Source organism: Elephas maximus, chromosome 23 (assembly GCF_024166365.1).
Source record: "Elephas maximus indicus isolate mEleMax1 chromosome 23, mEleMax1 primary haplotype, whole genome shotgun sequence".
In the NCBI taxonomy this organism is placed as follows: Eukaryota; Metazoa; Chordata; class Mammalia; order Proboscidea; family Elephantidae; genus Elephas; species Elephas maximus.
In genome coordinates, this window is record NC_064841.1 from 8,479,165 (window position 1) to 8,504,524 (window position 25,360).

At 43.4% G+C, this 25,360-nt stretch overlaps 1 protein-coding gene across 4 annotated transcripts; it reads left to right on the plus strand.

Annotated features, from left to right (window-relative positions):
* Nucleotides 1-232: 232 nt before the first annotated feature.
* Nucleotides 233-25,246, plus strand: IGSF10 (immunoglobulin superfamily member 10). 4 transcript variants are annotated; one of them, XM_049867824.1, is made up of 7 exons: nt 233-935; nt 2,418-2,612; nt 4,161-4,290; nt 5,822-6,212; nt 10,581-14,930; nt 15,868-16,768; nt 22,289-25,246. In XM_049867824.1, exons 2-7 carry the CDS (start codon nt 2,419-2,421, stop codon nt 24,177-24,179), a joined length of 7,857 nt encoding a protein of 2,618 aa, XP_049723781.1. In that variant the 5' UTR covers nt 233-935; nt 2,418; the 3' UTR covers nt 24,180-25,246. The 4 variants fall into 4 exon arrangements, with proteins under 4 accessions (XP_049723781.1, XP_049723782.1, XP_049723783.1 ...); XM_049867825.1 differs by lacking the exons at nt 233-935; nt 4,161-4,290 and having other exon boundaries at nt 2,532-2,612; XM_049867826.1 differs by lacking the exons at nt 233-935; nt 2,418-2,612; nt 4,161-4,290; nt 5,822-6,212 and having other exon boundaries at nt 14,844-14,930; nt 16,043-16,768.
* Nucleotides 25,247-25,360: the final 114 nt, after the last annotated feature.

Consider the following 25,360-nt stretch of genomic DNA (forward strand, 5'->3'; position numbering starts at 1 on the left):
TCCCTGGAGGAATTCCTGGGAATTAGGAAACGAGGCTGAAGGAGGATAGGCGCCCGCGCGACCCCACGCAAAAATAAAGGGGCGCTTGGGGGTCGTTTATTACCGTGCGCAGTGGGGCCCGGCCAAGTCCCCACGCACAGAGGTCAACGCCCTCCATCCTGGGCTCTGCCCGGTGCGGCCCGGCTGCGCTGGGACGCGGCGGGCGACGCGAGCCCATTGGTCAGCAGGGCGCAGGGGTGAGCGGCTCGGCCAGTCCTGTCCTGGGAAGAGGCCGGGACCCGCGGCCGGCGGCGAGGCTGGCGTGGGAATGGAGCGGGTCCCGCCGCAGAGCCCGCGCCGGCGAGCAGGGTGCGAGGGCTGAGCGCCCGTGCGGGTGGGGAGGCGCGCGGGCGAGGGGCGAGGGCGAGGGCGCCGCACCCGTGCAAATACGGTAGTCCCTCCCTCGGTGACTCGTGTCAGGCAAAGACGCAGTGAGCCGAAAGGCAATCAGTAAGCGGAGACCCTTAATGTGGGCACCCTATTCCAGAGACTTGTCCCAAAAAAGATAGCTTGGGGAGTAACTCCTTGGATGGGGGACAAATTGGAGTGAGAGTTATATTTAAATGACAACTTTAAGAAGAGCTAAAGCACACTGTTGTGGGGAAACAGAAATTAAAAAGCCTCCACGTCGTCTTTCGTTTCTCTAACGACGACGACAGCAATAAAGGAACAACTTGATAACTTGGGCACGGAGTCCTCTGAAGTTTTGGAGGGGCCTCCGGGTCTCTTTGAAGACTTTTCCTCCTGACCTGCAAGCCAGAAAGACAAGCCACTTGCTCACTTGAGGAAGAGAGGACTTCTCACTCAGATTTGGATGCAGATTTCCATTTTCTGGGAAGGTTTTCTGCCTCTGCTTACTTCAGAAGAGGATTCAGGACCAGGAAAGAAGAGCTCAGGTATTGTCAACTCCTATCTATTTTACTCTATGCATTTTCCAGGTTTAAGGACTGTGGGACGCCACTACTGAAATGTTCTCTTATACTTTTGATGCTCTTTTAAATAACTCCCATGTGGGCGCACCCAGGACATCTATTTTCTAGCTGAACAAAAATATGACTTTTGTCCTGCTCTTCCTTTCTTTACTTATCTAATAAGTAGAAATGCTGTTTCCAATTACAGAAAGCTTACTTAAAGTTTCACTGTAACCAAGTGGTTACAATGACATAGTGGCTGAGTGACTAATCCTTTATTTAAATTTTAATTTGGGCGAAGTTTTCTAATAACTATCAGCTCTGTATCTGTATGAAGATGCACACAATGAAGCATCTGTGTTATTTCTCGTGTAGCTTACAGCAAAAGAATGTCACTGGTAGAATGCAAAAGAAGTAATCCTATTCCAGGGTGCACTGAGGTGGATAAATTACGGTCGTTTTTTTCCTGAGAAAAACTTAATAAAATTTTAGTGCAACGCTTGCATGTTCTGAGTTGCAGGAAAGAATTAGGTTTGGATCCCTGGGCTTGTCGCACATGTGGGTAACAGTATTTTTCTGACAAGCTGAGCATATTTCTTCCCTGGTTTTGCTCCCCTGTCCTGAGGGGAGGCTGGAGGGGGAAAGAGGCAGAGCAGAAGCAGATGTCGTCGTGCCTGCAAGGGGCAGTGTGGCCTCTGCAGGCAGGTCCAAGGCTTGAGTCCCTCAGCTGATCAGTTTTTGTTGCTTGTGGTCATTATTTGGCAGTAAAGTGTCCAATGTGTCTTTTTTGGCAAAGACTTAAGGACACATTGGAAATAGATTTATTCAGCCTTACATTAAATGTTTTTGAAGACTGTTTAATAAAATGGAAAACACATTATACATTAAATGATAAAAAGGTGTTTCAGAATTACCATATATATGTACATCATATACACAGACACACACGAGGCTGGAAGGAATAGAGCAAAATGTCAATGGTTATATCTGAGTGGTGGGGTCAAGAATAATTTTTCTTGTTTTTGACTTATTTGCAGCTTCCAGATTTTCTACAATAAGCCATGTATTGCTTTTATCATCAGTGTTTTTAAAGTTAGTCTAAAAGAACTAATGTAAGAACAAGAAACCAACCCTTACATGTTTCAATTGTCACAATATCTTCATTAGGGTCTCCAGCCTCCCTTTCTAATGAACCCTAACAGGGATTGCTGCTTCTCCTTAGCAAGTGAGAAGCTGTGAAGAATTCTTCACAACAGTAAATAGTCCAGTTGATCACCAAGCTCCATGGGAGGCCAGCACACACTACGGTTTTGTTAGAAATAAGCTTTGCCATAAGTGTTGTGAATGAAATTGGTCCCTTATGACCCATAAGGTAGGTTTCCCAGATGCCCCGGGTTGCTGTTTGTGATGGTGCTGGGACCTGTGCTCAAACCACGTTTATAATTTCAAGGTGTGATGCTGTTTCAGGATGAAGATGAAAGGAAGAGGAATGGCTTGCTGGCTGGTCTCCTTGGCTGCCATCTGCCTGGTGGCCACCCCCGGCGGCAGAGCCTGTCCACGCCGCTGTGCCTGTTACTTGCCTACAGAGGTGCACTGCACGTTTCGGTACCTGACCTCCATCCCAGATGGCATCCCGCCCCACGTGGAACGCATCAATTTCGGGTGCGTGGGGCCCTTGTCCCTTCTCCCAGGGGGTCTGATCACACTGGTGACTTGTCCACAAAACCCTTGTGGCTTGGGGCGGTTAACCACTGCGGTTTTAGCAGTATTTCTCTTATGAAATGAGAATCTTAAGCTTGTGGGAGCACTCAGAATGTTTTTTCCTGATACATTTTTAGTAGGAGAAAGTTCTTCTAGAACCTGAAGGGACTCTTAGTAGTTTGGTAGGCCCATGACTGTAGAAAAATTTCATTCTGGTTATGTGTTTGCAGGAAAATAATATAGGCCCTGTTAACAATCAGGGTTAAGATGTATCTGTGAGACATGTCAGAGCAACTGGAAGTGCCCTCAAATGCATAAAAGATATGCATGAGACGTCTAACTCCTTTTTAAAGGCCCTTCGACTTTTTTCAGTACAAACTTATTTAAAATGCTTATAAAAATGCATCCTGAATTTAAGGCATTAATCGCTTTTCCTCTAAAATGTCTGTCAAAAGGTGACTGTATTTTAAAGGCTCATTAAAAACATGTGTGGGTGTGAACACACATGTAGTCAGGTTTAACATCATTTATTTGACAATTATTGGGCACCTACTATGTGCCCAGCCCAATGGCTGGCACTGGAGATACAGCAATGAACAAGATACGTTATTCACTTCTCAGAGCTATACTTGAAGGAAACAAATATACGATCAGTGCAATTTAATAATAACTGTAATGGAGCATACAAAGTGCCTTGGGAACAATCACTAACAATAATACCAAAAACCCAAACCAAACCCTTTGCCATCAGGGGGATCTGGACTCATAACGACCCTGTAGGACAAAGTAGAATTGCCCTATAGGGTATCCAAGAAGTGGCTGGTGGATTCCACTGCCAACCTTTTGGCTTGCAGCCAAGCTCTTAACCACTGCGCCACAAATGTTAATTGTATGCTTACTCTATGCTGGCATTGGGCTAAGCAGTCTACATGTCTTCATTCGCTTGGTCCTCCTAACCCCTTTGGAGTAGGACCTATTATTATCTGCCTTTCATACATGAGGAAAGTGAGCATAGAAGACTACCGATCTTACCAAGCGTTGCACAAATACTAAATACCCGAGCTTGTAATCCTATCCAAGCCACCTGGCTTCAGAGTCTAGGTTTCTTAACTAGTGCTTTATAATGATGTATTCCACCTCGTAGAAGGAAGGGGAAGAAAACAGCATAGAGGAATGGGCTGGGTTTTAACAGTGTTCACAAATAGAGAGGGATGAGGTTAAAGGCATTCCAACCCGAAGAAACAGTATACACATAAATGTATGAAAATGAGGAGAAGTATGTTATGTTCCAGGAACGTGAATGGGGTGATGGTAGCTGAGGCGGCAAGGACCGGCTAGAAGGTCGACCTTCTGTGGCATCTGAAGGATTTCAATCAGAGTTCACGCATAGAGATGGAGATTATCTCCTTAGAGTACAGGTAGAACAAGAGAGATGGTTGTACGTGTGCTTAGACGTTTGAACTTTAGTTGGCCGGCAAACTTATGCCTAGAATGACATTTCCATTTCAGGTACAACAGCTTGGCCAGGTTGAGAGAAACGGACTTTTCTGGCCTGAATAAGCTGGAGTTACTGATGTTACACAGTAATGGTATTCACACAATTCCTGGTAAGACCTTCTCGGATCTGCAGGCCTTGCAGGTGAGACCTGGAGAGGGAAGGGAAGTTAAGGAGGTGAGGTGGCACCTGTGAGATGTACCTCCAAAAGCTGCCCATTCCCATGGCATCTGAAGACAAACAACCAGAAACTTCGGGGCAGACATCAAAAAAACTTTTTTTTTAATGCAATAGTATGTGGAAATTAGAATAACAGGAAAATCCTGAGGGACCTTTCTTTTCTTCCTATCGACAGCTAGTAATTCCCAGGGATTACTAAATCTTTAAAATGTAGTATTTAAAAGCAGCTAATAGCCACGTTCACCTGGGAATCCACTGTGGCTCCTAAAACAGTTTTCTTAGCTCAAAGTTAGCTTTCAATAAATCAATATGGTTTACAATTTTAAAAATGTTTCCGTTTATTTACTTATCTATTTCCTGTCTTGCTTCACCTACTGAGACGCCAGTTCATGCATGCACAGAGATCCTATCTCATCCATTTGGGTAGCACTTCCTCCCGGTGGCTACGGAGACATCCTGTCCTGCTCTCCAGTGGATGCACTAACTGCTGGCACCAACCCAGAAAGACCACATGGTCCCACAAGTGTTGTGGAGGGACCCTGACCACCCAGCACTTGCCAGCCCACATCAGAGAAAGGACTTGCTCTCACACTGCCACTCAGTCATAAACAGATCTTGAAAATATTATGTTGAGGCAAAGAATCCAGCAAAAAAAGGCCACATATTGTATAATTACATTTACATGAAATATCTAGAATAGGCAAATCCATAGAAACAGAAAGTAGATCGGTGGTTGCCTAGGACTTGCAGGAGAGGAGGATGACTGCTAACTGGTATGGGCTTTTATTTTGGGATGATGAAAATTCCCTAAAAATAGGCAGTGGTAATAGTTGCATGACAATGTGAATATACCAAAAACCACTGAATTGTATACTTTAAAGGGCAAGTTTTATGGCATGTGAATTATATCTCAATAAAACTTTCATAAATGTGAAAAAAAATCAATATGCATTATTTTTTTATGAATGGATGAGGAGCCTTAAATGTACTTGAAATATTAAGATACTTAAAAATATTTGCATTATGGAAATTTTGAGCCACCTATAAAAGCAGAGAGAATGGTATAATGAACCTGGAAGTACTGTCACCCAGTTTCAATAGTTATTAACACCTGACAGATCTGATCACAGCTGTACCTCATCCACCACTTTTGCACTCTACTGGATTGTTTTGAAATAAACTCAAGGTATCATAATGTTTTACCTGTAAGTACTTCCACAGACATCTCAAAGTAAAGAAACCTTTTAAAAATAAGCGTCAAACCATTATTATATCTTAAAAATATAACAATTCCTTAATAACATCAAATGTTCATGAGTGTTCTAATTTTCCTGATAGTCTTATATTTATTTTGCAGCTGATTTGTATGCATTAGGATCCAAACAAGGCACACACATAGTATTGGGCTATCTCAACATATGTTTTATCATGATACACCTTCCCTTTCGTGAAAATTCCCTTGACAACATTAATGTGTGCTTCTTTTCCTTCTTAGGTCTTAAAAATGAGCTATAACAAAGTCCGAAGACTTCAGAAGGATACTTTTTATGGCCTCAGGAGCTTGACACGGTTGCATATGGACCACAACAATATTGAGTTTATAAACCCAGAGGTTTTTTATGGACTCAGCTCTCTCCGACTGGTGCATTTGGAAGGAAATCAGCTGACTAAACTCCATCCAGATACATTTGTCTCTCTGCGCTACCTCCAGATATTTAAAACATCTTTCATTAAGTACTTGTACTTGTCTGACAACTTCCTGACCTCCCTCCCTCAAGAGATGGTCTCCTACATGCCTGATCTGGAAAGCCTTTATCTCCATGGAAACCCATGGACCTGTGACTGCCATTTACAGTGGTTGTCTGACTGGATACAGGAGAAGCCAGGTATCTGTACTGTTTATTTCTTTGTCTTAACAAAATTGAGGAAACCTACCTGAAGGTGTTTAGCAGTAAGTGGACAGGCCGAGGTAATTTACCTGTAGGGGAAAACCAAGTCTATAGAATAATTCAGTGATAATGAGTGCTCTTTATTTATTAGTGAGATAATCATCCATTGTTTTGGGTCGACTATTCAGTCGTATGTCCTGGCTTTTGAGCAAACAGGGAAATGTGTGTGTTACTCTTCACTGAATCACCATGAGCAATGAAACTCTTCCCTCTCCTCGTCCCCTTTCAGTCATTCAGCCAATACTGAATGTCAGTACGTCTTGTTTTCTGTAGCTCCATCCCAGGTCCTGTGCTAGTGCTGGGAATATCAAGAGCACCAACTCTGCTCTAATCAAGCACTCAGTGGGTTACAGATAAGTGAACAGGCAAGAAAAGAGTGTGAAATGTGCTTTGACAGGAAAAGCGGAAGTGCCATGAATAGCACAGGATCCATTCAGCCAACACTCAGTGTAAACCAACAATGTGCCAGGAGCCTGGAGAGCCTGGGGATCCAAAAATGAACAAAACAGATTAAGGTCCTTGCTTTTGTGGAGCTTACATTCTTATGAGGGAAATGGGTGGCTGGTGGATTTGAACTCCTGACCTTTTGTTTAGCAGCCAAGCTCTTAACCACTGTGCCACCAGGGCTCCTCCTCTGCATAAGTCTAGACTATAACATTTGCTGAAGTTAAGAATGCTGAGAGGTACACAGTGAGTTTGGATCCTTGGTCAGAGAGACTTTCTTCATTGTTGAGAGGACTTGCGTTGGGACAATGGTGTGACCCTGTCCAGCCACTCCAGCAAATGAGATCTTCTGAAAAGTACTAGGAGGGCAATAGTGGTTCAGTCCTGGAATTCTCATCTTCTGTGCTGGAGACCTAGGTTTGATTCCCGGCCCGTGCGTCTCACGCACAGCCACCACCTGTCTGTCACTGAAGGCTTGTGTGTTGCTGTGATGCTGAACAAGTTTTAGCAGAGCTTCCAGATGAAGGCAGACTAGGAAGAAGGGAATGGTGATCTACCTCTGAAGATCAGCCAGTGAAAACCCCGTGGATCACAATGGTCCAGTCCCTCGTTGATCACAAGGTGGCACCAGGCTGGGCAGAGTTTAGTTCCATTGTGCGTGGGGTTGCCCTGAATTGGAGGTTGACTCAATGGCAGCTAACAACAACACAAATACTATGCTTCTCTTAAATGTTGTATCCGTTGCACGATATGGGAGTTACTGCTTGGATAGCACAAAAAATCCCAGGATGCGTTTTGTATAAGGTAAAACTCTATAAAAAAAAAAACTCTATACATTTTATTAAGTATCTTGCTGACCAGCATTTTAAATAGGCTTATGACAGCAATTATTTTAAAATGACCAGATATGTGACATCCAAATACCTGAAAGAGGAGCTTCTATGATTTGGAAGGATTTAGGCTGGTCCCAGTGCTATAAGACTTGTACGTTTATGACTTCACCAGAATGCCAGACCGTCAGCGGGCTGCCCCGTTGTTCGGACACCATGGTTGTCCTCTCCTCATCAAACCTGGCCCTCCTCCAGTAAGCCTCTCAGTCAATGGTGCCATCAGTCATCCCGTTACCAAAGTCATAAACCCGAGTCTTCCTTGACTCTCGCTCTCAGTTACTCTCCATATTCAACTAATCCTTACCTCCTGTTGATTGTATCTGCCTGATGCTTTAGCTCTGCATCCGTTTCTCTCCATTCCTCTTGCTACCAACCTAGACCAGCCCAAGCCATCTTGACTGAATTGTAGCAACAGCATCCTGACTTTTACAACTCTTGTGTCCCAGCGGCATCACTACAGTTGGCGTCACCCCATGAGGTTACTCACGGTGTCACCCCCTCATGCCAATTACCACAACACTGTAGCTAAAACACCAGAAAACTTGACAAAGTCAGCGACTATGAAGTACCAGCAGCAATGAAAACAACAGCAGTGCTCGTAGTGAGTGTAGACGAAATCACATGATTTGAAGCATCGTCGTAATTCGGGAATCATGACAGCTCTAACCGGAGCGCCTAAGAAAGTTCAAAAAGTAAATTAGCATGGAGTCTTAGCCTTGTAAGTGTATTGATACATGTAAGCTGAGCTTACGAAAACTGTTTTTATTGTTATAACTACACAGATATTTTCATAGAAAATAATAAACTTCTGCTGAAACACTGCACAAAAATTTTATAGACAGTCATTTTGGTGTCACCCCCTCTGACTGTCACCCGATCTGGTCTGCATCCCTGCACCCCTATTGATGCCACTGCTGTGTCCATCTCGTCCTTCACCCTAACTTTTCTCCATACTGCGTCCAGAGTGATCCATCTCAAATGCAAATCTGACCAGTCGATTCCTGTTTAAAACCTTTGAGTGACTTCAGCCCACCAGGAGGATAAAATGACCCAAGCTCTGCTATGTGGTACATAAGGGTCTTCACAGTACGAGCCTTGATTACTTCACCTCGCCACCTTCCCTTCCCTGGAATCCCTTGTTCACGCCTGTGGGTCTTAACATATGCAGCCCCTCCACTGTAATGCCCAGCGCTCCCCTTAAAACTGCTTATTCACACTCAAAAGTAACCCCAATGAGGCACAGGGCACAGTATCACAGACTCTGTAATCAGACAGGCTGGGCTTTGCCACATGTTGTCTGTGTCAGCTTGTGTTGGAAACCCCTCATAGCTGCTTCCCTTATGTGTAAAAAGGGGAAACGGTGCCTTACTTCAGCAGGTCGTTCTGAAGACTGGAGAATGAGAATACACCAGTCACATAACAGGCATTCCATAAAACCAACTGAGTTGCATAATTCAATTATGATTTCCCCTGGATGTAATAAAACACAAAAGCAAAACAAAACAAAAACAGATTCCACTCCCTCTCTTCCAGTGCTATCTTTCAGAATTTTAACCAGGACATTTTTCTCCTCCTGGAAGTTTTCTATGCTCTCTGTCCCCAAAGTCTGAGCTGGGCACCTGTCCTGGTGATTCCCTTAACTACAGAGCTTGTAATTGCCTGTCTCGCTCAGGAAACTGTAAATTCTGTGGGAATTCAGATGGTGTCATGGAGCTTGATACAGATCAGGCTCAAAGGTATTGGAAGGACGAATGAGTGAGTCAAACACTGTAGCCGTGAAAGCTAAAGGAATTCCTGATTTCCTTTTTTTTCAGCCTTACTTTACAGTAACTTTGCAAATATTTATTGTATCAATTTTTGTTTTGTTTGTTTCACCCACCTGGGCTGATCACCAAAAAAGGAAATAAACTAAATAGGAATTTATCATGGCAATGTCACTGCAAGCATGAAAGCATCTACATTTTAAAGAATAATACAAAGAGCATAGGAAGTTAATCCTATCTTTGAAAATCACACAGACATTCAAGACAATATCAATTACTTTAACATTGCAACGTTATGGTTAACAAGATGGAAGACTACATATTTTGGCTGTGTGATTATGATACACTAGAACGTGATCCTGTTAAATGTGTATGCAATTATCATCCACTTTACAAAAATAATTAGCTTTCAAGATCATGGAAATAAATGTGGGGTTTTAAAAATGATACTCAAGGACTTGTAAATGAGCATTTATCAAACAGGTTATCTTTCAAAGGAGAGTGAAGTTTCGTGATTGTCTTAAAACAAAATGAAGAAATCGAACTAGACCTACGTTAATGAAAAGCGACAAACATAAGCGTATCATTTTGTTACCCTAGCAAACGAAACTATTCATTCAAGTAATATTTACTGAATTCCAAATATATACGAGGTACTTTCTAGGCATGGGAAATATAGTAGTGAACAAGACAGACCAAATCCTTGTGCCTCTGGATATTATTAACTAGCTGCCATAGAGTGGATTCTCAAACTAGTCCCTGGGTAGTGCAAATGGCTGACGTGCTCGGCTGCTAACCAAAAGATTGGAGTTTCCAGTCTACTCAGAGGCACCTCAGAAGTGAGGTCTGGTGATCTACTTCTTAAAAAAACATCAGCCACTGAAAACCCTATGGAGCACAGTTCTGCTCTGACACATTGGATTGCCATGAGTCTCATCTCAACGGTAACTTTTTTTTTTTAAATGGATATTATACTGTGGCAAGATATAGAGTCAATTTTTTTTTTAGAATATTGTAGCAAGATATACACACAATTTTTTTTTTAGAAATCAACTGAAAGACAAAAAAATGTGAAAAAATTTCTATTAAACACGAAAATTTCTAAACTGTTGTTTCAAATTCTAGCAAAAGCTATTTCTTCAAAAAGTTCAAATGTTAATTCATGTAGAAGCTACAACTGGTAACAATACAATTGTGCTTTTTCCTAGATGTAATCAAATGCAAAAGAGACAGAAGTTCCTCCAGCCTTCAGCAATGCCCACTTTGCAGGAACCCCAGGGCCTCCAAAGGCAAGCCCTTTGGCATGGTCCCGGCTGCAGCTTTCCTATGTACCAAGCCAACTATTGACTCATCCCTGAAACTTAAGAGCCTGAACATTCTGGAAGACAGTGGTTCTGCCTTCATCTCTCCCCAAGATTTCATGGCACCCTTTGGCTCCCTCACCTTGAATATGACAGACCAGTCTAGAAATGAAGCTAATGTGGTCTGCAGTATCCAGAAGCCCTCGAGGACATCATCCATTGCATTCGTTGAAGAAAATGACTACATCATGTTAAACCTGTCATTTTCTACATCTCTAGTATGCAACATAGATTACACCCACATTCGGCCACTGTGGCAAGTTCTAGCTTTGTACAGTGATTCTCCTCTGATACTAGAAAGGAGCCATTTGGTCACTGAAACACCACAACTCTGTTACAAATATAAACAGGTGGTTTCTAAGCCTGAAGACATTTTCACCAACATAGAGGCTGATCTCAGAACAGACCCCTCTTGGTTAATGCAGAACCAAATTTCCTTGCAATTAAACAGAACTGCTACCACACTCAGTACACTGCATATCCACTACTCAAGTGATGCTCAAGTCACTTTACCGAGGACAGAGATGAGGCCAGTGAAACACAAATGGACCATGATTTCAAGGGATAACAATACTAAGCTGGAACGCACTGTTTTGGTTGGTGGGACCATTGAACTGGACTGCCCAGCCCAAGGAGACCCCGCTCCGCATTTGGAGTGGCTTCTAGCCGATGGGAGTAAAGTGAGAGCTCCTTATGTTAGTGAGGATGGACGGATCCTAATAGACAAAAGTGGGAAACTGGAACTCCAGATGGCTGATAGTTTTGACACAGGTGTGTACCACTGCATAAGCACCAATTATGACGATGCGGATCTTCTCACCTACAGGATAACTGTGGTGGAGCCTTCTGTAGAAGCCCACCATGAAAATGGGGCTCATCGCACAGTTTTCATCGGTGAAACACTTGACCTTCCGTGTCATTCTACTGGTATCCCAGATGCCTCTGTTAGCTGGGTTCTTCCCAGAAACACTGTGCTCTATCAGTCCTCAAGAGACAAGCAAATTCTTAACAATGGCACATTAAGAATATTACAGGCCACCCAAAAAGACCAAGGGCATTATCGTTGTGTAGCAGCCAACCCAGCAGGGGTTGATCTTTTGATTTTCCAAGTTTCAGTGAAAATAAAAGGACAAAGGCCAGGGGAGCACGATGGAGAAGCAGATGGCTCCGGACTTGATGAACCCAATCCCATTGCTCAGCCCAAGGAGCCACCAACTGTACACCTCCCTACATCTGCTCTGATGGAGGCTGAGGTGGGAAAACAAGTATCGAGCACAAGTAAGACGCACAACTATCGGGAGTTAGCGCACCGGCGACGTGGAGATTCAACAAACCGACGTTTCAGGGAGCATAGGAGGCAGTTTCCTCCCTCTGCTAGGAGAATTGACCCCCAACACTGGGCAGTGCTTTTGGAGAAAGCTAAAAAGAATGCTGCCCCAGAGAAACGAGACAATGCCACAGCACAGCCAACTCCACCAGTAACCCAACTCCTGAAACTACCCGGTGAGGAAGCAGAAGGCTCAGGTCTGCTTCCTTCAGGTGAGGAATTTACGGCTCTGGCAACTACAGCTTCAAATGTTCCGGTAAGGACAGTTACTGCTAATTCCAGAACAATATCCAATAGCCCTGTGATGGATATAATAACTTCTGGCACCGAAGTCTCCCCAATTTTGAGTCCACAAATACTACCACCTGAAAAACCTATCAATTTCAGCCTCTATACTGCAGTTAAAACTACAGGCGTGTCCATGAATGTAAATCCAGCCACGTCAACCAGGATGCAAGACACATCCAACCAAAATTCACCCACCATCTTTCCTCTACTATCTGGAGCAACTGAACTTCAGGACACAGACCAGACGGGGAGAAGAAGAGAGCATTTCCCAAGTGCGCCCCCAATAACAGTGGGGACTATGATCAGTGATCTCAATATTAAAATGCTTCACAGTGCTAACAGCAAAGTTGATGTGTTCTTAGTGTCAGTCAATACAACAAACGGCCAGCAGACATCTGGGACAGCGGTCAGTGAACCCAGGAGCAATCACATCTACTCTCACACTCCTCAAACACTCAGCACCTCTACGCTCCCTACGGATCCGTACGCTGCTGCCAGCTCTCAGGTACAGATTCCTAGAAATAGTGCAGCTAACACCGCACTCTCCAGACGGTTTGGGAGGCGGAGGAAGATTTGGGGCAGGGGGCGAATTATCAGCCCATATAGAACTCCAATTCTTGGACAGCACAGACCTGGCTTTGTGAGACCAACAGTCCGAGGTTCCCCTGAAGACAGCACTACTCCCTTTGCAGCCACAGAGCGCGGTGTGATGTGTCTATCCTGTTCTCCCAGAGAGAGGCTCGTCCCCCCTACAGCAGCGCCGTCTCTTCCAAGCTCTTCCCCGGTTACCCTCCCCCAAGCTGATATCACCACAGCCACATCAGAAGACTCTACAACACTGCTCCAGAAGCCGTCATTGCTACCTGACAACAAACCCAATGTACACACTGAAAAAACAACACCCACGATAAAATATTTCAGTGCTGAAAGTATCCAAGTGACACCAACTGGTGCAGTCAGGACCCATGCCCCAACATCCATATATATGGAACAAACTCATTTAATGAATACTGATTACCCAAATGTGCCCAGCACCCGTGAAACGAAAAGAGATTCATTGATTATATCACCACTTCCAGACCCCATCACCAAGCCTAGTACTACAGCCAGTACAAGATTTTCAAGAAAGAAAATCCCCTGGCATCACCTCTTTGCAAATAACTATGTCCAAAAGGAAAGGATAAGGAATCTGCATAAATTTGGTTCACAAAAAAGCACAGCCACAGTGTTTCCAAAAATACCTCCTGCTTTACCCACAGATAAAGTTTCCCCCTTCCATTTAACAACACTCTCCTCAAGGGTGATGCAAATTCCATCGGAAACACTGGCTACAGCTCACAATACCACAGAAGTGCACAGTCCTACAAGTCTCCCTGTGATGAAGGCGCAAACCTTCCCAACCCTGAACCCTACAGTTGCTGGTATTGCAAGCAAAGAATCACATCCAACAAACTTCCTACCAATGAGAACGGCCACACTGACAGCTCCTCCTACTGCCTCCGCATCTGTCATTATCAGTGAAATCCAAGCAGCCAGACCTGGGCCACAAAAAGGACAAAGACCAAAGGAGTCCCAGAAGAACAGAAGTGACCCAATCATTTCTTTAGGACAGAGTTCTGGCTTCACCACATTGACTGCTATGGCACCTGCTCTTCTAACCACAGTCGAAGCTTCAACCAAGTCCAGTGGCTCTGCTGTTGCTCATTCTCCCCTGGAAAATCCAAAAGGAATCTCAAGCACAACTGGTCTCTCTTCAAGAGTTCCTCATCAGACAGACGTAACTGAAGAATGCCCCCAGGAGAATACACAGACTTTGAAAAGCACAAGGGCTCCTGAAATAACTTCGTCTAGCAGACAACACCGGAGGACCACAACCAGGGAAATGGTCATTAGACAACCAACCGTGCCACCGTTCCTGAGCAGTCCTGCCACTCCAGTGCCAATTCCCACCCCTCCCTTTACTCAAAGTGCAGTTACTGATGATGTAGCCACCCCCATTTTCAGGATGACGGCAAATGCAATGGTCAAGCCATCTGAGTCCTCAAGGCATGACGCTAATTCACACCAGGAAGCAACAGAGATTCCAATGTCTCCCAAGGTTCACCCGAATGCCACGCTGACAATCAGAACCACCCACTTCATCTACTCTAATGAGTTACATTCTACCCCTACGGCAGCACTGAGCACAGTGAAACCACAGAGTTCTAAACTGACTCCCTCTCCCTGGTCAGCAAACCAATTTGGGCCCAAGTCATACCCAGAAATTGCTGAAGAAGGCAAAGAGCCAGTAGTAAGCGTGTTGACCACTCTAGACTTACCAGAGGTCACCACTCCTGCATCAAACTGGGATGGACAGAAGACTGCAGACAAGAGTGGCTTCGAGAAGACACACGTTAAAAAAACAAGCACTTCTGAATTCCTTCTTCCCTTTGACTCGCTGTCTAGGAATATGTTTGAAAAGCCCAGAATAGTCGGAGGGAAAGCTGCAAGTTTCACTGTTCCTGCTAACTCAGATGCCTTTCTTCCCTGTGAGGCTGTTGGAAACCCCCTGCCCACCATCCACTGGACCAGAGTCTCCTCAGGTATTTGAAATGGTTTCGTTTTTATTGAGTCTTCTTTAGCCATAAAACAAGGAAAAGATTGTGTTATGTTTCCGGGTCACACATTTCAAAGAATCAACACCGATTTCAAATTTCTCCCAAGATACAGAAACTGTTCACATTCTCATTTGACAGTGGCATGTTTTGCCCATTAAAATGTTTTACAACATATATTAATTAAGAACATTTTTTTAAATGCTTTGAAAGCAGACCCAAAGCAGTATGTTTGAAAAAGAAAATGATCATTGTGTTGGTGCATCCGGCTTTTAAATTTTAAGTACAAGCAAGCCCCGAGTTACACCCCACATTTAAGAGCGGACTGCCATAAAGCCTATTGTATTAAAAATTTGATACAATAATGGACACAGGCACTACTCTGTGACGTCCATGAAAACATTCGAAGTGTTTCTTAGATGTTTTATATGCATCAGACAAACTAAACCCTTTGCCGACGAGTTGATTCTGACTCATAGCAACCCTATAGGACAAAGCAGAGCTGCCCCATAGGGTTTCCAAGGAGTGCCTGATGGATTGGAACTGCTGACCTTTTGATTAGCAGCCGTAGCTCTTAACCACTGCACCACCAGGGTGCACAGAGAGGTAAAATACATACTACATACTAAGACAAACACGTGACAGATGCTAAATAAGAACCATATGTACTAGTTTCAACTTTACCTACAAATTTGACTTAAAAGACAGACTTAGGAATGGAATTTGTTGGTAACCTGGGGACTCCCTGTATGTGAATTAAAACTTTTAGTAATCTAAGGACTAGGGTCCGAATTTTGTTTTTAAATATATTTATTCTCAGCAGCCTAACAAAAAGATAGCTTTCTTCTGGAGATCACCACTTGAAAAAGTTATGTTTAACTAAACTTGGATGGCTTATGACTATACATTTCTTTCTTCTTATCAGGACTTGATTTGTCTAAAAGGAAACAGAATAGCAGCTTCCAGGTGCTCCCCAATGGTACACTGTCCATTCAAAGGGTGGACATTCAGGACCGCGGACAGTACCTGTGCACAGCATCCAATCCTTTTGGCACCGACTACCTTCATGTCACTTTGTCTGTGGTTTCCTATCCCCCCAGGATGCTGGAGAGACGGACCAAAGAGATCACAGTTCATTCCGGAAGCACTGTGGAATTAAAGTGCAGAGCTGAAGGTAGGCCAAGCCCTGTGATTTCCTGGATTCTGGCAAACCGAACAGTGGTCTTAGAATCATCGAAAGGCAACAGCCAGGCCCTGGTGAAATCTGACGGAACATTGGTGATCCACAATCTCAGTGTTTATGACCGCGGCTTTTACAGATGCATGGCCAGCAACCCAGCTGGCCAGGACTCACTGCTTGTTAAAATACAAGTCATTGCAGCCCCACCTATTATTTTAGAACAAAAACGGCAAGTCCTTGTAGGGACATGGGGTGAAAGTTTGAGACTACCCTGTACTGCTGAAGGAACTCCTCAGCCCAGTGTTCACTGGGTCCTCTCTAATGGCACTGAAGTGAAACCCCTGCAGTTTATCAATTCCAAGTTGTTCTTATCTTCAAATGGAACGCTGTTTATTAGAAACGTAGCCTCTTCAGACAGGGGCACTTACGAGTGCATTGCCACCAGCTCCACCGGCTCAGACAGAAGGGTGGTAATACTTACGGTGAAAGAGCAAGAGACTGTTCCCAGGATAGAAGCTGCATCCCAGGAATGGAAGGAGGTAAATTTTGGGGACAAGTTACTGCTGAACTGCTCAGCTACTGGAGAACCCAAGCCTAAAATAATGTGGAGGTTACCGTCCAAGGCTGTCGTAGGCCAGTGGCACAGGTAAACTCTTGTTTTTGTGTTGGTTATATTCTTTATCTGTTTAGCTGTACAACTTCTGAAATGGAAAAAGCAATACACTGAGGCTAGCAGCAGTTTCACAGGGCCCACAGATTCTGGACATAAAGGCAGCTCTTTCCAAAGAGAGCCAACCCTTCTGGTATTACCTGGAGTGTAAAAACCAAGCTTTTTTTTTTTTTTTTTTTTTTTTTCATGATGAAGGGTTAACTTCTTATTGAGTTTATAGAACTAAAAGCAGGATAAAAGTCTCATTTGCCTCCATACTTAGGGCTGTTTTAAAATGGTAACTGTAAATGTACTTATTCTCTCTACCCAAAACAGAGTGGGGAATTGTTGTAATGCAGTCAGGGCTCTGGGAAGACAGCCTCCATTATTTCATTCCTTAGAGTTTCCTATTCAACACTTTAAACTTTAATTTCAGAATTTATATCAAAATATAAATTCTTTCTCCATAAAACTACAAAGCCCTTCATGACAGTAACAACACTAAGACCTTCACATGGCTAAATGTATTCAGGACCTCCACCACCTTAATTGACACGTATAGACACATACACATGTTCTCTAATAGGCTATTAAGAGACAAATGAATACTCATTTTATGGGTGGTTTTCGTGGCACAGTGGTTAAGAGCTACAGCTGCTAACCAAAAGGTCAGCAGTTCAAATCCACCAGCCACTCCTTGGAAACCTGATGGGGCAGTTCTACTCCATCCTATAGGGTTGCTATGAGTTGGCACTGACTTGACAGCAATTGTTTTTTTCTGCATAGATACAACCTTTTAAAAACAATAATTATAGCTCCTTAAAAAAAAAAACACACACAAAAAAACAGTTGCTGTCGAATCGATGGACTCATTGTGACCCCCTGTGTGTCAGAGTAGTACTGCGCCCCATAAGGTTTCCAGTGGCTGGTTTTTCACAAGTGGATCACCAGGCCTTTCTTCCAAGGTGCCTCTGGGTGGAGGGACTCGAAGTTCCAACCTTTCAGTTAGCAGCTGAGTGCGCTAACCATTTGTACCATCCGGAGACTCCAGTTTTAGCTCATAAGAGTTACCAATTTTGACATCTGCATGACTTTATAAAAGCACTGATTTTCCATAAAATACCAGGAAAAAAAAGATGAGGATGGGCATTTCCACTTTATATATTTGTTTATTCATTAGTAGAAAATACCCATGCAGGAAAAGTTATACATAACAGATAAGAATTTATACTCGTACTGAAAGTTGAAGAGTAGACATTTTATTGTTAAAACGAGTTGCTGTCGCATGTAGTTAAATTCCCCTTGTGATCTTTTATTCAAAAGTAAATGTTAATTTCTGGGTTTTTCAAATAAGAACAAGTCATCAAAATTACCTGACTGAAATTGACTTTACTTAGATCTAAAATAAAAATTGCCATTAGGAAACGTGAACTTTAGAGATCACACACTTATGTTGGCTATACTCTAAGGCACCTATCCACGGCTGGCATCAAATGTTTTCAAAGCTTTATTGGTTATTGTATTTAATTTCATCATAAAGCATGTCATTACTTGGCCTTCAAGGAGTTGTAAGCATTTCCTTAATATTGAATGCCAATTCTATTTTCTGAAATTAATGCATTTAAAATAAATTTTAGAGGTCAGAGGTACGATTCCCATTCACACAGACTGCTCATTCTACTGTAACATGAATAGTTTTCACCACCCACGCAGAAATCAGTGCAAGAAAGCATAGGAGGCATCATCACACCTGTGATGGAAGTGACAAGTTCAAGATTTAGGTTGTAAAGACAAGGTCAGAAACCTGTACCGTAAGCCCAGTTTAGAAAATGTCAATCTTTGATCGGGAAGTTAGGAAAAAATTTAAGGGGACATCTGAAAAAAATTAGTCCAAAGGGAGTCTGGAAAGTGCACTGAAACACGTTATTCATACTCAGAATGAGTCCTGACCAAGGTGTTCAAGGAAATCCTGCCAGGAAATGAGGCAGGTTGCTCATGTTTTGTTTTGGGGGAATACTTACAAAGCATAGGAAAATGTGTCCATGTTGTAGAAGAGGGGGGAGTGTATAAGTTCACAGATGTTACTTGAATAATTATTTTGGAAGTAACTTACTGCAAAAGGCAGGAATATTTTTATTTGTGGGCTCTCACCTGGAAGAAAAGGGCACTTCCACTGCAGTACTAATAAAAGACCTCACTGTTCTTTCTTCTTAGCTTTAGGAGTTTGAATTTAGATTCTAAAAATTAAAAAAAAAAAAAAAGCTTTCACCATAGATATGCGGATCCAAGTCCACTTCACAATGCACCCACCCGCCCCCCCCAAAAAACCTTTTAGTTTCTTAAAATCTGCTTGTCAACGTTTTTTAATGGTCTCAGACCGAGAGCAGGACTAGTCTAACTCCGCTGCTTTCAGTTTAACTTCTGCGACCTATGTTTCAGTACAGAATTGTGTTCTCTCTCCTTTGGGATCCTGCTTTTGCTCGGAGCCCTGGTGGCGCAGTGGTTAAGAGCTCGGCTGCTAACCAAAAGGTCGGCAGTTCAAATCTACCAGCCGCTCCTTAGAAACCACACAAGGCAGTTCTCCTCTGTCCTGTAGGATCACTTTGAGTCAGAGTCGACTCGACAGAAAGGAATCTTGCCGATCATGACCTGGGAGCTTGTTCCAGGTGCAGAAGTCAGGCCCCACCCCACGCCTGCGGTACCCCAGTCTGCAGGAGGAAAAGGTCCCCAGGTGAATCATACGCACATTAAAGCCTGAGAATCACTGCTTTGGAAAACCACAGCTGCTTGCCTATGCATTAACCTTTAAAAAGAATTTCATTTCTTTTCTTCAGGGAAGAAATCTACTTTCAAAAGTAAATTTTTGAAAAGAAACAGGTATAGTTCTGTTTGTATGTCATACACACATACAGTTCTGTTTCTATTTCATATGCAGTGAAACCCGTGAGAGCCAGAACCCGATGGGGCTGCGCTGTTTCACCAGGTCTCGCTAAGTTTCCCGTCCTTGACAGGGTACAGTGTTACTGTTACCGCTCTCCTATAGGGGATGATATTTGTGTTTTCCTTCTCTGACAGGTTTCTGTCTTATACAGGTTCTGGCTTTTGCGGTTTTCACTGTATGACAGCCTCCAGTTGTGCCAGATTTCCAGGGGAAGGTCACTCTAACTTAAGTGGTTCTCAAACTGTAATACCGACCAGTAGCATTATTAGCACTGCCTGGGACCTCGAGTCAGAAACTGTCTGTGTTTCAACAAGCAATCTTCGTTAAGAGCCCTCCAGGTAAACTTGAAGACTGGGTCTCCAACTTAATTATGCATAAAAATCAGCTGAGGGAGACTGCTAAACAAGTGAATTCCCAGATCCCAGGCCAGACCTAGAGAATTTAAATACCTGGAAAGTGAAACCAGGAAATACGAATCTTAAATAAGGCCCCGTGCAGGTAACGGGGGAACGGCATTACGACCCAAGCTTTAGAACAGCAGCTCTACACTTGGCTGCACGTAAGAGTCACCTGGCAAACTTTAAAAATCCTGATGCCTTGGCCAGATGCCACGGCCGTTAAATCAGCAATTCTGGAGTGGGACCCAGGCGTCAGTATTACTTCAAACTCCAGAGGTGATTTTAATGTGCACCCAAGTTTGAGAGTCAGTGTTTCTGGAGAGCGTTAGGACAGAATGGTAGATGGCCGTGTAAAAAGCAGAGTGAAAAAGGCATGATTTCGGAACCAGACCAGAGTCAGGCTACTACATGTAAGTATCAGTCTTCATCTGTACGATGGGGACCTTCAGATTTAAAGATGAAAGCAGAACACCTGGCAATTTGTTCCTTTTATTAAATGCATCCATTGTGATGATTTCACCTTGACTTATATGCCAGAAGGAGCCCTGGTGGCACAGTGGTTAAGAGCTATAGCGAGCTATGGCTGCTAACCAAAAGGCTGGAGTTGGAACCCACCAGCTGCTCCTTGGAAACCCTATGGGGCAGTTCTATTCCGTCCTATGGGGTTGCTACGAATCCAAATCAATTAAAAGGCAACCGGTTTTGGTTACATGCCAGAGAAGTTCCTGTCAAGTTTCACACTTGATAAAAAATGAAAAGAACGCCAGCACCCTTTCAGAATGCTTTGTTACAACAATACTTTCCATGCTTCTTATGATAAAGTTACTGGAGAATAAAAATTGACTTGAGGCTGTTTGACTGTTCGCAGGAATGCTATGTAAGGTAGTCTACACTTTTCTCTGTTTCACCTCCCTGCCAAAAAATTAGAGAAAAAAATACAGATAAATTTGTAGCAATGTGTTTTCCTTGAGTTCATTTTTGCGTCAATTTAATTTCCACTGGTGTGTCTTAAGATCTATATTTTTACCAATAAAGATCTGCCATCTGGTGGCTAAATGTGGTAATGGCAGGCTGCATAGTGTCTAGAGTTCGTGGTTGGCACAAACCATTTAGAGTGCTTGGCTGTTAACTGGGATTCCAGTCCACCCAGGGATGCCACAATCTACTTCCAAAAAATCACCAATTAAAAACCCTATGGAGCACAGTTCTACTCTGACACACATGGGATTGCCATGAGTTCAAGTCCACTCAAAGGCAACTGGTTTTTTAGTGCCTGTTCACTAGGGGAGAAAAACGTCCCACACAGCTCAAGCTGATGCAGGGGTTTTAAAGTGATCTTACAGCTGCAGGCACAGGGCAGACGCTGCAGCGAGTTTCTAATGTGCTCTGCACTTTGTAACAAAGTAGAACTCTTTTCTAACCTGATGATATAGTAACATCTTTTAAATAAAAGTACAGGCAGTCCCTGGTTATGAACGCCCAACTCACTCACACTTGCCCTTTAATGTTACCTGAATTTGCCCTCACTTTGAAACGACTGAACCAACCCCTACTCGCAACACAGTCTTTCTCACAATCACCTGCAGCTTTTAAATCACTGAAAAAGCTTCCAGCTTTTTCTTGCACAAACCCATTGCCGTCAAGTCGATTCCGACTCGTAGCAACTCCATAGGACAGAGTAGAACTGCCCCCTAGGGTTTCCAAGAAGCAGCTGGTGAATTTGAACTGCTGGCTTTTGGGTTAGCAGCCGTAGCTCTTAACCACTGCCCCACCAGGGCTCCCTTTTTTGCACTAAAATAAGAACCGTATGCACCTATCCCAAGTTACCTACAAATTCAGCTTATCTGATACGTGAAATGGTCGAAGAAGTCATGGCATCTAGGAATCCGACATATCTAGAATTTCCCTATTAAAATGATTAAAGAAAAAAAAAAAACTCTCTGTAAAAGAGACTCATTTGAGGTTAACCTGAGAATTACTGCTTGTTTGTACTAAATCATACCTATTCAATCAGATAATTTCATCTTTCATTGAATGGCTTAAAAGACAGCAAATCAGCTAATGTTGATTTTCATTGCAATGTCAATGTCTATAAAGATAATACTATTTAAATAAAGACCCCCCTCCCCCCGCCCCGACTAACAGCTACATACTCAAATCGGTCTCTTCTTACCTTAGAATGGGCAGCCGAATCCACGTCTACCCAAATGGATCACTGTTGATTGCATCCGTAACAGAAAAAGATGGTGGCGACTACTTGTGTGTTGCCAGAAACAAAATGGGAGATGACCTGATCCGTTTGCACGTCAGTCTACGCCTGAAGCCTGCCAAAATTGACCACAAGCAGCATTTTAAAAAACAAGTGCTTCACGGGAAAGATTTCCAAGTCGATTGCAAGGCTTCTGGCTCCCCGGTGCCTGAAATATCTTGGAGTCTGCCCGATGGAACAATGATTAACAATGCAATGCAGGCAGATGACAGCGGCCGCAGGACCCGGAGGTACGTCCTTTTTGACAATGGAACCTTATACTTCAACAAAGTTGGGGTTGCAGAGGAAGGAGATTATACCTGCTATGCTCAGAACACCCTAGGGAAGGATGAGATGAAGGTCCACCTGACTGTCGTAACGGCTGCCCCACGGATAAGGCAGGCTTCGAAGACCTACACGAGAGTCAAGGCTGGAGACACAGCCGTCCTTGACTGTGAGGTCATTGGGGAACCCAAGCCAAGAATATTTTGGTTGCTCCCTTCCAATGACATGATCTCATTCTCCAACAATAGGTACACATTTCATGCCAATGGGTCTCTCTCCATCAGCAAAGTAAAGCGGCTGGATTCTGGGGACTATGTGTGTGTCGCCCAAAATCCCAGTGGGGATGACACTAAAACGTACAAACTGGATGTTGTCTCCAAACCTCCGTTAATCAATGGCCTGTACACGAACAGAACTGTTATGAGAGTCACTGCTGTGAGGCATTCCAAGAAACACTTCGACTGCAGAGCCGAGGGGACGCCAGCTCCTCAAGTCACGTGGATCATGCCAGACAACATTGTCCTCACCGCCCCATACTATGGGAGCAGAATCACAGTCCATGAAAATGGGACCTTGGAAATTAGGAACGTGAGGCTTTCCGACTCGGCCGATTTCATATGCGTGGCTCGGAATGAGGGGGGAGAGACTGTGTTGGTGGTGAGGTTGGAGGTGCTGGAAATGCTGAGAAGACCGACATTCAGAAATCCATTTAATGAAAAAGTAGTTGCCCGGCTGGGAAGGTCCACAGCACTGAATTGCTCTGTTGACGGAAACCCACCTCCAGAAATAATCTGGATTCTACCAAACGGCACACGCTTTTCCAGTGGACCCTGGACTTCTCGGTATCGGATCGCTAGCAATGGTTCTTTCATCATTTCCAAAACAGCTCGAGAGGATACAGGGAAGTATCGCTGTGCAGCCAGGAATAATGTTGGCTACATTGAGAAATTAATTGTATTGGAAATTGGCCAGAAGCCAGTTATTCTTACTTACGCACTAGGGACGGTGAGGGGCATCACTGGAGAATCTCTATCGTTGCATTGTGTGTCTGATGGAAGCCCTAAACCAAACATCAGATGGACTTTACCAAATGGTCATGTAATAGACAGGCCTCAAACTCATGGAAAATACATATTGCACGATAATGGCACCTTGGTCATCAAAGCGGCAACTGCTGACAACAGAGGAAACTACATTTGTAAGGCTCAAAACAGTGTTGGCCACGCACTGGTCACCGTTCCCGTGATGATTGTAGCCTACCCTCCCCGAATTACAAACCACCCGCCCAGAAGCGTCCTCACGAGGACAGGAGTGGCCGTGCGGCTCCACTGCGTGGCCTTGGGTGTCCCCAAGCCAGAAGTCACGTGGGAGACACCCAACCACTCCCTGCTCTCCACGGCAGGTAAAGGGTGGCCTCACCCGCAGGGTACCATCATCATTCAGAATCCCCAGACCTCGGACTCAGGGATTTACAAATGCATAGCCAGGAACCCACTGGGGAGCGATTACACAACAACTTACGTTCAAGTAATCTGACAGACGGACGTCAGAGACCGTTAAAAAAAAAAAAACTGTATGAACAAAGCCAGCATCTGGACAGAGCTTATTTTTTGGAAGAAGTTTAATCAAAGGCAGCCAGAGGCATGTAAATGAATTTGAGTACATTTACAATATTAGATTTACAACAGACATGCAAAAAAAAAAAAAAAAAAAGACTTGTAAATAAATGCATTATGAACTGGTAACTAATCTCTTTAATGGATCTCAAAACAAACTGTTAACTTAAGGCACTTTTATTTTGCCAACAAATAACAATGAACATTGAGAGAAAACTATCGGCCATACAATGGTAAACAGCTAGCGTATCTGAATTCCTCAGTCAAAAATGGACCTTCTTTTTTTCTTTCTTTAGCTCTATCACCTGCCTAGTGTCTACCTTCTCTGTTACAAGCATGGCACCCAGAGCAGACACAATGGAAAAGATTCAATTCGTGGTCCTGGTGTGAATTTACTATGTTGATGTGTAAATATCTTGTGGTTGGTTTATAAATATTTTACTGAAACCTACAGAAAATAAGCACTGAGCTGTTTTGATTATGATTCTCCATTTGTTTGCGCTGAAATTTGTCACTGGTGGGGAAAAAGAGGCTTTAAAAGCTGCGTTGAAAAATAAATGCCGCCTAATTTTTCCACATGTAAAAAGCAACTTAATGCCTGTACAACATAAAAAGTGGACAGGGGCTTGAATACATCTTTGTCCAAATACACCCATTAAAAAGGTTTTAGGAAATAAAATGAGACTTCTTTAGAACGTCAAAGTCTGGTCTTTAGAAAGTCCAAGTCTAGTCCAGGGACCCCTGGTCACGAGCTGTGTACCAGAACACTGAGGAGGGGCCGTTGTTTTACGAGCATTTGATTTCATGAAGCGGTCATTCTTTCTGCAACGGACAAGTGTTTGGAAAGATCCGTATCTATTACAATGAAATTTCACTGTGTTTAAAATTTGACCAACCCTACACAAAATGTGGCTTTTTTGTAATTCAATTAATTTCTTTACATGACATGCTTAATTCAACCTGAATTAATTTGGCAGGGTGCTGGAGGGGGGTCAGCATTATATGCTTCATCTTTTTAATTCTGGAGGCTAGGATGTCTCTAGTGTAATTTTTCCAACATCTAGTCAGATAGCTGCCTATTATTTAAGAAAATTTACAGGA